General features: G+C 47.7%; 1 protein-coding gene across 3 annotated transcripts in view; it reads right to left on the minus strand.

Annotated features, from left to right (window-relative positions):
• The window catches only part of EXOC6 (exocyst complex component 6), a 1,337,279-nt gene that overhangs the window by 463,899 nt on the left and 860,562 nt on the right, over positions 1-12,818 (minus strand). For all 3 annotated transcript variants that reach the window (XM_078643405.1, XM_078643403.1, XM_078643404.1), the window contains 2 exons: positions 3,254-3,365; positions 2,656-2,790 (listed from right to left, as the gene is read on the minus strand). In XM_078643405.1, the coding sequence (XP_078499531.1) occupies positions 2,656-2,790; positions 3,254-3,365 (247 nt within the window). The remainder of the gene's footprint in view (positions 1-2,655; positions 2,791-3,253; positions 3,366-12,818) is intronic.

The following is a 12,818-nucleotide window of genomic DNA, read 5'->3' on the forward strand; positions in this document are numbered from 1 at the left end:
AACAATTCTTTTACGGAGGTATATCAAGGGGCCAGGTCTATATATGAACCATGCTGGACCTAGTCTGATCTACTTTAATGACCAATTGGAAAACTACCACTCCACACTCCCCTAAGTTCCAGGCCTAGAGACATATGGGCCCCATTGAGGAAATTTCTCTTCAAGAAATTGTTTCCTACGTTATCACTCTGTGCCCAGCTTTTTTGATGGCAGATACCATACAAGTGAACTTTCACTGCTTGAAGAGTTTAATATACTGTGTTAGATTTAGCATTACTTGTAGATTACATTCAGAAAAAAACCTACAGACTAATCGTGACTAACAATATTGTTTAGATGCATGCTTTGCCTTCATTACCAATACACTAATAGAATAGTGCCATAGAGCCTTTAGACTGCCTACTTTCAAATCATTCATGATCTCTGTGCCGCTGTTGTAAGTTTGTCCTTTTTTGTTTGGTAATAATAAAAAATAAAATTAATGGCAAGCACTCACAGCACTATTCATAATACCTAGGACATTTACAGGTGCTAGATTGAGATGAACCTGTTTGCAAGTAGCCTAAACTGCAAGTAGTATTACTAATTGTTATATAACAAACTACAGAAATTAAGGGGTCTATGTTTTTGTTCACAGCAGTTGCTATGAAGTACTGATGAGCAGTCATGTGATTTTGTCCCCCTCATAAAAAAGGTCCTTTCTCCTTGTTTGTATTGACTGTGCTTGACAAGTCACAAACAATTGCTCCAAGGCCTCTGGGACCCAGTCAAAGGATAGCAACCCTCAAGCACCAGAACTCTATATCTGCAAAAGAAGTGATTTAGAGTATGTCCGGCCTGTCTTTCTTTACCACATTGAATACTATTGCTTACAGCCCACAAAAGCCATGGTCTTGGGGCCAATGCATAATATCAATCCCGCATGGAGGCTGGAGGCTTGAGCCAACAGTGTTTTGAATACACTGGCTGGTAATCATTTAACAGACTGAAATAGTGGGACAGACATTGTAAAATGTATAATTTGATTGCTGATAATGTATATCACCCTGCAATATCGGTTTGTTTTTTTGGTTATGCAGAGCAGCAGAAAACTGATCCAAATTACTTGTCAGACAGTATCTTAATCCGTTACAGACCCAGTAGTAGAAAGCCAGACATGTACATGCAATGTCGAGGATCACCTGCTGTCAACATTGAACCCACAAAATGTGACCCTTTAGCTTTTTACCATACTGTCGCTGGTAATGTATTCCTTTGAAACTGAATTTTTGCGAAGAATAGCAAATTGTGGCCTCAGAATAAGAAATATCTTTTTTGTAACTAAAGCTCCTAGTGTGGCCGCTAGTTATAGTTCAATACCACATACATTACTTTTTGACTAGCAGTGGGGTGCTCATTCTGGTTTAATGTAATTATTATTTTGACATATTACCATGAGACCAGGGCCCTCACACGGAAAGGCTGCCATACGGCAATCTAACAGACAACTATGTTGTTTAGGAAAAAAACATAATTAATTGAGCAAGTTTCATAAGTAGTGTGTTTGACTAGTATAGAACATTAGTTGTTACGGTAAGCTTAGGGACTCTTGAATGTCTTCCAGATTCTATAATATCCTATACAGGGGCTGTTTTTGTCAGTGAGGCTGTTAATGAGATTACAACAGTGAATTAAGTTCCAGGAGTGGCTCGTATTGGGGAAAAGAGGTGGGGAGAGGGGGGTAACAGGGGACGACAGAGACAAAAAAGAACAAATAAAAATGACCTGCTGCCCTTCAGCATTGCATCACGATCTTCTGCTCCTCTCTGCCACTGCAGGCAGGCACAGGCTCAGGCACAGGCTCCCATCCTGCTCTCCAGGCAATCCTGAAGCTGCTCTCATGCATGAGAGCAGTTTCAGGATTGGCCTGAGCGCGATGAGGTGTGCTCCAGGACAGACTGGGAGTCTCTGCCTGCTCTCTCCAACCCCAGCAATGCAGCTGAGGTTGGAGAAAGCTTCACTGCACAGGTGGTTTTTGGCTGGCTTGAGACGGTCGGTCAAAAACCCCATGCGCAGTGTAGGTAGAGCCCACCACTCCCCCTCCAGCCTATCTTCACCCTGGCCCGGCCCAAAGTCCCAGCACCAGCTAAATAAAATGGATTTTAAACCCGTTCTATTATCGTTTTACTTTTACACTTTTTAAAGTGCTGACGGGGGTGTCGCTCTTCCGCCATAGTGGAGGAGCTGCTGCTGGTAAGTCTCTATGTCTCAGGTCAAATGCCTTTCATGGTTCAATGTAGAGAGACAAACCAGCCAACGAACAAACGTACGCTTTTTCTATTGTTTTATTGACGTGAAATGTAGTAGTAATCCTTCCAGAGCACTCTTAGAGCTTTGATTAGACTGTCGTTGCATTGAATTTTCAGTAAATCCAATCAAATATTGAAACCCACAGTGTTACGATTTCTTCAACACTGGTGCTCCCTTACAGCTGCCTCGAGGCAATGCAGGAGTCCTCTATGAGTTCAACTCTAGCTTGCTGTGTAGGTACTACCAAGTGACCTATTTCCTGAGGGTCAAACACAGAGCTCCCACGTGAAGAACTGGAACATCAATCATAGGTAACTGACAGCCCCTATAGAGTCACAGGGCACGCTTGTGTTGCAAGTCACGTACCTTAAATGTAGAAATCCCATAAAGTCTTGTTGTGTGAACAGTTTCAGGGGAAATATTTGTAATGTTAGTTATAAAGTCCTCAAGGTATTTACAGGCTTGTTCCAGGTGTGTCGTGTTAATGATTATCTGCACCAGCTACAAAACAGAAAATACAACCAGATAAGATGACAGCACTCGATGTCACTGTTTCTTTAACAAATGCTGCAAACATGTGCATTATTCCGCTTTACTGATTCGCATTGAACAAATGATTACGTGCCTAACTTAACTGCAGATTCTGGCTCCTTTTTGGACTTGTAAACAAAAGTTTAACACGATTATGAACAATAGTATTCAAGAGAAACACTTATATTCGTCGTTTATCAGTACAATACATTTAATTTGTGTGCTGCAAAGGTACCCTAATACAGCTTTAAAAAAACAGCATGCAGCATCCACGCTAAGATCTTTGTTGAAACTACAGAGTGTATTTTCCTAGGGTGAATCTCTGATTCTTCAGCCTGAGGCAGCTGAAGGGAGGGTGGGAGATGGGCGACAGAAGCGAGTAAATGTGCCGAGGTCAACTGTTATAATCCGGGAAAGGGATTCAACAACCTACCTCTGTCAGCCCTATGTGAGGCTTTTTGATAAGATTCTGTAAACAACTACTCAGGGTTCTGGTCAACAGCAGATTTGTGGATTTTCGAAGCATATCATCTATTTCTGTTGAACTGAAATGAAAGGATGTTATGCACAGTTAAAACATGTTAAAATAGTTGGTCTGCTGTAGCAGAATAATAAAGACAAGGTACCGTTTATCATAGCAGTTCTAACTTCCTATAACCTAGCAAATACTTATGAACTCGGAATAATAAGTAATGCCATCCTAGTTTCTTTCAAATAAAGATTTTACACAAAAGTACTATTTTGAGTGCAATGTTCACAGTAAGCCATGAAAACATATTAAAATGTTATCCCCATTGCTATCTTAAACAAGCATTAGAAATGCAATCGGGCTCGGATTTATTTGAGTTTGAGCTAATGGCATCACAATCCTTCTTGTGAGTGGGAGAAGCTTGCACCTCAGCTGCCTGTGGTCTCCTTGTGAGTGTAAGAAGCTTGCACAGCTGCTGCCTGTGATTTCCTTCTTGTGAGTGTGAGAAGCTTGCAGCGCTGCTGCCTGTGGTCTCCTTGTGAGTGTAAGAAGCTTGCACTGCTGCTGCCTGTGATGTCGTTCTTGTGAGTGTGAGAAGCTTGCACCGCTGCTGTTTGTGATGTCCTTCTTGTGAGTGTGAGAAGCTTGCACCGCTGCTGTTTGTGATGTCCTTCTTGTGAGTGGGAGAAGCTTGCAACTCGGCTGCCTGTGGTCTCCTTGTGAGTGTAAGAAGCTTGCACAGCTGCTGCCTGTGATGTCCTACTCACTACTCTACTCTACTCACTACTCACTACTCTGCACTCACTACTCACTACTCTACTCACTACTCTACTCACTACTCACTACTCTACTCACTACTCTACTCACTACTCTACTCACTACTCACTACTCTACTCACTACTCTACTCTGCACTCACTACTCACCACTCTACTCACTACTCTACTCACTACTCTACTCACTACTCTACTCACTACTCTACACTCACTACTCTGTCTGGGTTAAGGGAGACCCTCGAGGCCCTGGTGTCACTGCACCTGCTGCACCCTCACAGCCACTGGTAGTAAAATACAGGACTGTCTGGGTTAAGGGAGACCCTCGAGGCCCCGGTGTCACTGCACCTGCTGCACCCCTGGACACCCACAGCCACTGGTAGTAAAATACAGCACTGTCGGGGTTAAGGGAGACCCTCGAGGCCCCGGTGTCACTGCACCTGCTGCACCCTCACAGCCACTGGTAGCAAAATACAGCACTGTCAGGGTAAAGTGAGGCCTGCTGCACCCCTGGACTTCCACCGCCACTCGTAGTAAAATACAGCACTGTCTGGGTTAAGGGAGACCCTCGAGGCCCCGGTGTCACTGCACCTGCTGCACCCCTGGACAGCCACAGCCACTGGTAGTAAAATATAGCACTGTCAGGGTTAAGTGAGGCCCTCGAGGCCCCGGTGTCACTGCACCTGCTGCACCCCTGGACACCCACAGCCACTGGTAGTAAAATACAGCACTGTCCGGGTTAAGGGAGACTCTCGAGGCCCCGGTGTCACTGCACCTGCTGCACCCTCACAGCCACTGGTAGTAAAATACAGCACTGTCTGGGTTAAGGGAGACCCTCGAGGCCCTGGTGTCACTGCACCTGCTGCACCCTCACAGCCACTGGTAGTAAAATACAGCACTGTCTGGGTTAAAGGAGACCCTCGAGGCCCCGGTGTCACTGCACCTGCTGCACCCCTGGACACCCACAGCCACTGCTAGTAAAATACAGCACTGTCAGGGTTAAGGGAGACCCTCGAGGCCCCGGTGTCACTGCACCTGCTGCACCCTCACAGCCACTGGTAGTAAAATACAGCACTGTCTGGGTTAAGGGAGACCCTCGAGGCCCTGGTGTCACTGCACCTGCTGCACCCTCACAGCCACTGGTAGTAAAATACAGCACTGTCTGGGTTAAAGGAGACCCTCGAGGCCCAGGTGTCACTGCACCTGCTGCACCCCTGGACACCCACAGCCACTCGCTTTTTCACTTTTTTTTTTTTTAAGTTTTACACTTTGCTTTGATGCGGACGCTTTCTTACACTGTGGCATGGAGTCATCCTGCTCAGCTCTCGGCCTCGCCACTGCAGGCATATGTTTTCAATTATCTCCGCCGTGATGGCGAGATAATTGAAGATATATGGCCTTCTCCTCTTAAGACAATGCCTTTCAAGTCTGCCCTACACGGAAGGAAAACACAGGAAAAGCACGAACGCCGCCATTCCCAGCAGACTGGTGAACGCGCCCACAACATCTGCATTACATTATCGCGGCACCCTGACAGCTCATAATTGAAATTAATGGACTCCTGTGCGCGTAACCACAGAGAAAATGCCAAGATGACGCACGCTAAATTACAGATAGCCTATCATGTCAAGGCTACTAAAAACACAGCACAGCGAAGACGAATGAACATGCACATGCCATAAAAAAAGCGCGTGCACTAAGGAATGTTGCTGTCCGGACCCCTAAAGACACTTTTTTTTTTCTTTTACTATAGAGCTCGGAGCTCCGCCCCACTTCGTGGTGACGTAGGCCCGAGCCCTAAAAACAGTCATTAACACAGAGAATAAAAGTAACATTATAATCTGTTCACTCAAGGCATGTAGTGTCAAATTTAATATGGCAAAAATAACTAAGAAACGAAAATAGTTCTTACAAACGTTTGCAGAACGTTAAAAATTACACAAGGAACACATGAAGATTGTAATCGGCCTTTCAGAGAAAGCTTATTCCCTCTCCTTTGTTTGGCATATTTTACAAGGTCGATCTAATTAGGTAAAATGCCACTACGTTAAAGAACATATGAAGTTAGCGCTAGATTACAGTGCTCATCTAACACAAATAGATGCAGTATGAACAAGTGTTGGCAAAGTCAATAGTTCTGGACTTGCCAAGATAGTGCAATTTTTTTTTAATAACAAACGACTCAGAAATTAAAAGGTAAAAAAAAGAATATGTCAAAAGTATGTGGCTGCCTCTTGATAGCTGTAAAAATTTGAAACTTAAAAACTGCATTCACTAATGTGACCGTTATGCAATATTTTAAACAATTGTCCTTTCTGGAGTGCCTTGCATTTTATTTTATACTATTTGTTAAGGCGACAAAAATAAATCACCGTTTTACCAGACACTCAAATCACAGACAGCTACAATATTAATAAAACACCAACTTTAAAACGGAGATAAAAAGCACATCACCATCTAATTTGGCACAAGAAGTGCTGACAAAATAAATAACCAGTATTTGGATTAATGTAAAAAATACATAAAATAATGAAAACACGCTTTGAATCATCTTTGTCTCCAAAGAGAATAGGACAACTTAGGAGGTGTGAGCAATGTGCAGAGGCTGTGTACAGTCACTCAAACGAAAGAAAGCCAATTAGTAAATGGACTGAACCATTTACCCATGCTGTTTGCTTTTGTGAGTGGAAGTAAAACGTGAGTAACAGTTAAATGGACCGCTGAATGAATACTACAGAACAAACGCACCTCTATGCATGCATATTAAGTATAAAAATAATTATTTTAAAAAAAAAACAACAGTTTGGCGAGATAGCAGGCCAGACCCAAGTTTAAAAAGCTAAAGGCCAGACCCTACAAGCTAGTAGAACACCTCGACCCCACTCTCGGGTGCTTAACAGGAACATTGCTCGCTTCAGTCACTGACGAATGTGAAACCAAGAATATGGAGGCGAAGATGGGGCCAGTAACATAACAGGAACCAATAAGACCACAATCAAACTGAACAAACTATATAATAGCAAATATCACTACCTTATTTACATTCGAAGTAAATGTATCTACCAAAATGGAACACTTCAAATGATCAGATCAACAGGTAAATAGGGCAAAAACGAGAACAAAAATATCTTCTTTAAAAAAGTGAGGGTCACTTCCTTTGTTGATGATAAAAGAGTGTAATAGTAATCAAGCAGTTTTGTGACAGAGCGGCTTGATGAGGAATCAGCCTTTAAACTAACATGCACACAATATTAAAGTGAAGACTTGCTACTTAACTTGTGTGGCAAAGCTGATATGTCAACAGGGCTAGGTTTTAAAAAAAAATGTTTTAAGTTTTTTATTGGTTTTACTTACAACATATAACCGTCAGAGCTTTGTCAATACAGGTGTAGCAGCCAGACTGGCTGAGTTACTGGTTATACAGTTTACACTAAATATATGCTTGTCCGCCCCTGTTTTACTTCTTACAACATATAACATATAATCGTCAGCGCTTTGTAAATACAGTGGTAGCGGGCAGACTGACTGAGTTACTGGTAATACCGTTTACACAAAATATATGCTTGTCTGCCCCTCTTTCCACTGTCCCAGATTGTTAGGAAATTCTAAGCAGTGGCTCAGGGCATCAGCAGCAGGGAGACATCAAGTTGCTGCAAGGCGCAAAAATATATTTTGAGGAAGATGCAAAATAGCGTTTTACCTAAAGTGACAAAAATAATTGCACCAGCCATGTTTTGATGCTGGAACCTTTGTAAATAAGAAACAATTATTAACAGCTAAATGTTTAAAACAGATCCTTTTAGTTTTACGCATCGGATTCTATAGCTCTGTTTCTCTGAGATTTTAAGGAGATGTAGTTTTCAATTGTTTTGATATTTTAATGGATTTGTCTTATGTTTACATGTATTTACACATGTAGACTTTTATGACATTTTGAAGTGTTGAATAAAGATTTTGAACTCAACTGAACTGAGTACCAATACAATGAGTAATACAGGGTCTGTGCACAAACTAGAATTCACTATGCAACCCCCTGCAATCAACCAGGGCTTTTAATTATCATAAACCGTACTAATGGTGTACGTTGTCTCCCAGCACACAATATTTCTGCATATCTCCAGCAGTTTTGAGCCTTTTCATGCTATGCTGCTCTTTAAACAGACGGCTTTGGGCAATGTAAAGAGATGTAGCCTAACAGTTTAAACATATGTAGCATTAAAGGTCACATAAGCATTGAAGGCTCAGTCGTCACAGAGAAAAAACAAGTTATTTACCTGTACACTGTGGTTCTCCAGTATTGATATCTTTCACAAGGTCATGATTTTTCAGCCTCATGAAACTCCTCATATGATCTTGTTTTTTCATGTTGCCTTTCCTTAAAGGAGAAATCCCCTTGTAAGTATGCTGGCTCATTCTGAACGAACTCCTCATCTATTTCCTGGCATTTTACCTGCAGCTGTGATGGGCTACTTGCAGCCCGAAAGATCTGGCATCATCATTTTCTTCTAAACCTTCTACTTCTAGAAGGTGTACTGGTAACAGAGGGTAAATCCTGCTTGTAAGAGTTCTTCTGGTCTTATTAAGGGTTTAGTCATGGCCATCGATGGAGCTGTCTTCGAATATAAAATCCTGGTCGTTGTTGCAGCCGTCGACGGTGCCGTCGTCAAGGCCGCTGAAGGATCGTCCGTCGACGGTGCGACAACAGAGCAGCAGTCTTTAGTGTCGACAACAGAATGGTCATAGACAGTCTCATAGATGACAAAAATATCATAAGGATTAGTCTTGATGTTGAAGACGAGATTGACACTGACAGTAGCAGTCGTCAACTGTCTCATCAACGGTTTGCCATTAGCGTGTGTGATCTGTAAGATGGATCTGAGGTATACTTTTTTAAATCTGCAGAGGCTAATGCAGCTTAAAAAGGAGTAGAAGGTTCTGAACTTGATTTCTTTTGTTGAGATGAGCCTTAATTTGCTGTATAACTAAACTTCGTCTGATCCGCCCTCTTTTTTCTGAAATTTTTCGTAATTTCTCAGGTAGTTCTCTACTCAATTCCTTACCATGTTTTTTTTTTCTTCAAGGTCTTTCTGCCAGGAATTAAGCATGCTTTACCTACAGAGACTGGAGTTTCTGTAGTTTTCCTATTTTAAAGCCGGAATAGATATCTTGCTTCTCTATCTTTCAATGTCTTGGCAGAAAATGTTCTGCAATATTTGCAGTCCTTAGGCTTAAGATTTGAATCTAAACAATACAGACACTCCTTGAGGGGGTCCTCATAAAATAATAGCCTCATCTTACTACAGGTCTTTCGGGGACTAAATAAACCCATTTTTGGATCCCTCCGACATGTTGAGTTTCTCTCAGAACAAGGCACAGACAGGATAATATACCTCTGCAGATGGAAGAAGTCGCCCCCACGCTCCCCGCCTGCTCTGCCTGCCTACCTCTACCTGCTGCCTGCCAGACGCCGATCCGGCGCCCCAGCCGCCGCAGGGCCGCCCACCAAGCCCGCCGTTTTTTCCCGCCGTTCCTGCCGCGACCCCGCCCCCCCGCTTGCCGATTGGCCCACGCGCTCCCCGCCTCCCAGCTGACCCTCCCTGCCGGCTCCCTTCTTAAGGGGACCCAGAAATTCAGGAGCGACCACTGCGCCCTCCACGGCCTGGTCGCCCCCACGCTCCCCGCCTGCTCTGCCTGCCTACCTCTACCTGCTGCCTGCCAGACGCCGATCCGGCGCCCCAGCCGCCGCAGGGCCGCCCACCAAGCCTGCCGTTTTTTCCCGCCGCGACCCCGCCCCCCCGCTTGCCGATTGGCCCACGCGCTCCCCGCCTCCCAGCTGACCCTCCCTGCCGGCTCCCTTCTTATGACGCCCCCAGAGCGACCGCGCAGCAGACGCGCGCAGCGGGAGCACCGATTGAGCGCCGAAGGTGCGCCAAAGGTAAGCCCGTCTGCGCCCGTCCGCGCCTGGCCCGCGCCCAGTGCCAGGACCCCTGGTCCCCACCGCCGGAAGCCGTCCCGACGGACCTACGACGCCACCGACCTCAACGCACTCAACACCTGCCGAACACCGGGTTGCTACCGAGCCACACCGAGACGCACCCACGGACCCTTCAGCTGCCACTCCTGCAAGTTCACCTGCAACCGGACCCACGCCACACCAGCACCCACCAAGCCGAACACCAGCAGCACCCACCTGAAGTGCATCCTGCTCAACACCCGCTCCGTCCACAGACACGCCGTCGAGCTCTGGAACCTGTTCGACACCACAGACCCAGACGTCGCCTTCGTCACGGAAACGCCTCCTCAGCGCCGAACATCGCCATCGCCATCCCAGAAGGCTACAAGATCATCCGGAGAGACCGCGTCAACCAAACAGGAGGAGGCATTGCCATCATCCACAGGAACACCATCCGCATCACGACCAACACCGACGACACCCTCGCACCCGCCGAACACCTGCACTTCCAGATCCACGCCAACCCCAAGACCACCCTCAGAGGCACCCTCATCTACAGACCCCCCGGACCACGCACACAATTCAGCGAGGACATCGCCGACTTCATCAGCCCACACGCCCTCCCCTCCGCCGACTACATCCTCCTAGGGGACCTCAACTTCCACCTGGAGAACAACAACGACCGCAACACCACCACCCTGCTGGACAACCTCGCCAACCTCGGACTCAAGCAACTGGTGACCACCCCCACCCACTACGCCGGACACACACTCGACCTGATCTTCTCTTCCAGCAAGGACATCGCCTTCAGCCACGCCACGGGACTCCACTGGACGGACCACAGCTGCGTCCACTTCAGCTTCAGAAGGACCACACTCCACCATCACCAGCAACAGGCTCCCCGCAGAAGCTGGAACAAGATCACTACAGACCAGCTCGCTACTTCCCTGAGCAAGAACCCTCCCACCAGCACAACCAACCCCAGCCAAGCAGCCACCAACCTCACAAAATGGATCAGCGACTGCGCAGACGACCTCGCCCCGCTGAAGACCCCGCCGAGCAGACCCGGCAGCAAGAAAGCCCCATGGTTTAACGACGAACTCAAGAGCTCCAAGAAGAACTGCAGAGCACTTGAGAAAACCTGGCGCAGAGACCCAACACCGGACAACATGACTGCCCTCAAGCTCGCAACCCGAAAACACCACCAGCTGATCCACGCCACCAAGAAAACCGCATTCAAGGAACGACTGGACAACAACGCACACAACAGCAAGGAACTCTTCAACATCGTGAAAGAGCTCTCCAACCCCAACGCCGGAAACAACGACATCACCCCTTCGCAAGACCTCTGCAACTCCCTCGCCTCCTACTTCCACAACAAGATCGCGGACATACACAACAGCTTCAGCACTCAACTGACGCACGCCACGACCGAACCACCGCCCCCCACCACCACCCTCCGCGCCTGGACCCCGATCAGCACCGAAGACACCATCCGCACGATGAACTCCATCCACTCCGGATCTCCGACAGACCCCTGCCCTCACCACGTCTTTAACAAGGCCGACGCTGTCATCGCACCCCACCTGCGGGACATCATCAACACCTCCTTCGACATCGCCACCTTCCCGGAGAGCTGGAAGCACGCCGAACTCAGCGCTCTACTCAAGAAACCATCAGCAGACCCAACCGACCTCAAGAACTACCGCCCCATCTCGCTGCTCCCGTTTCCGGCAAAAGTCATCGAGAAGACCGTCAACAAGCAACTGGCCGCCTTCCTCGAGACGAACGGCTCCCTCGACCTCTCGCAGTCTGGCTTCCGGGCCAACCACAGCACCGAGACCGCCCTGATCGCAGCTACCGATGACATCCGAGCCCTGCTTGACAACGGAGAAACAGCGGCCCTCATCCTCCTGGACCTCTCCGCGGCCTTCGACACTGTCTGCCACCGTACCCTAGTACAGCGCCTCAGCAACGTCGGAATCCAGGAGAAGGCACTGGAGTGGATCACCTCCTTCCTCGCCGGAAGGACACAGAGTCCGCCTCCCCCCGTTCAGATCGGAGGCCACCGAAGTCATCTGCGGCGTCCCTCAAGGCTCCTCGCTCAGCCCAACACTCTTCAACGTTTACATGAGCCCCCTCGCAGACATCGCACGCCAGCACAACCTGAACATCATCTCCTACGCCGACGACACCCAGCTGATCCTCTCCCTCACTAACGACCCCGCCACCGCCAGAGCCAACCTGCACGAAGGGATGACAGACGTAGCCACATGGATGTCGAACAGCCGCCTGAAACTGAACTCGGACAAGACGGAAGTCCTCATCCTGGGATCCTCACCCTCCGCCTGGGACGACTCCTGGTGGCCCCCCGCCCTGGGCAGCGCACCCAAACCAACAGACCACGCACGCAACCTGGGCTTCATCCTGGACTCCTCCCTCTCCATGACCAGACAAGTCAACGCCGTCTCCTCGTCGTGCTTCAACATCCTGCGCATGCTACGTAAGATATTCCGATGGATCCCCACCGAGACCAGGAAGACGGTCACCCAGGCCCTCGTCACCAGCCGTCTGGACTATGGCAACTCCCTCTACGCCGGAACCACCGCCAAACTCCAGAAGAGACTCCAGCGGATCCAGAACACCTCAGCACGACTCATCCTGGACATCCCCCGCCGCAGCCACATCTCCGGACACCTGAGAGACCTGCACTGGCTCCCGGTCAACAAGAGAATCACCTTCCGGTTCCTCACCCACGCACACAAAGCCCTACACAACCAAGGACCAGGATACCTCAACAGCCGC

Source organism: Lissotriton helveticus, chromosome 5_1, assembly GCF_964261635.1.
Source record: "Lissotriton helveticus chromosome 5_1, aLisHel1.1, whole genome shotgun sequence".
NCBI lineage: Eukaryota > Metazoa > Chordata > Amphibia > Caudata > Salamandridae > Lissotriton > Lissotriton helveticus.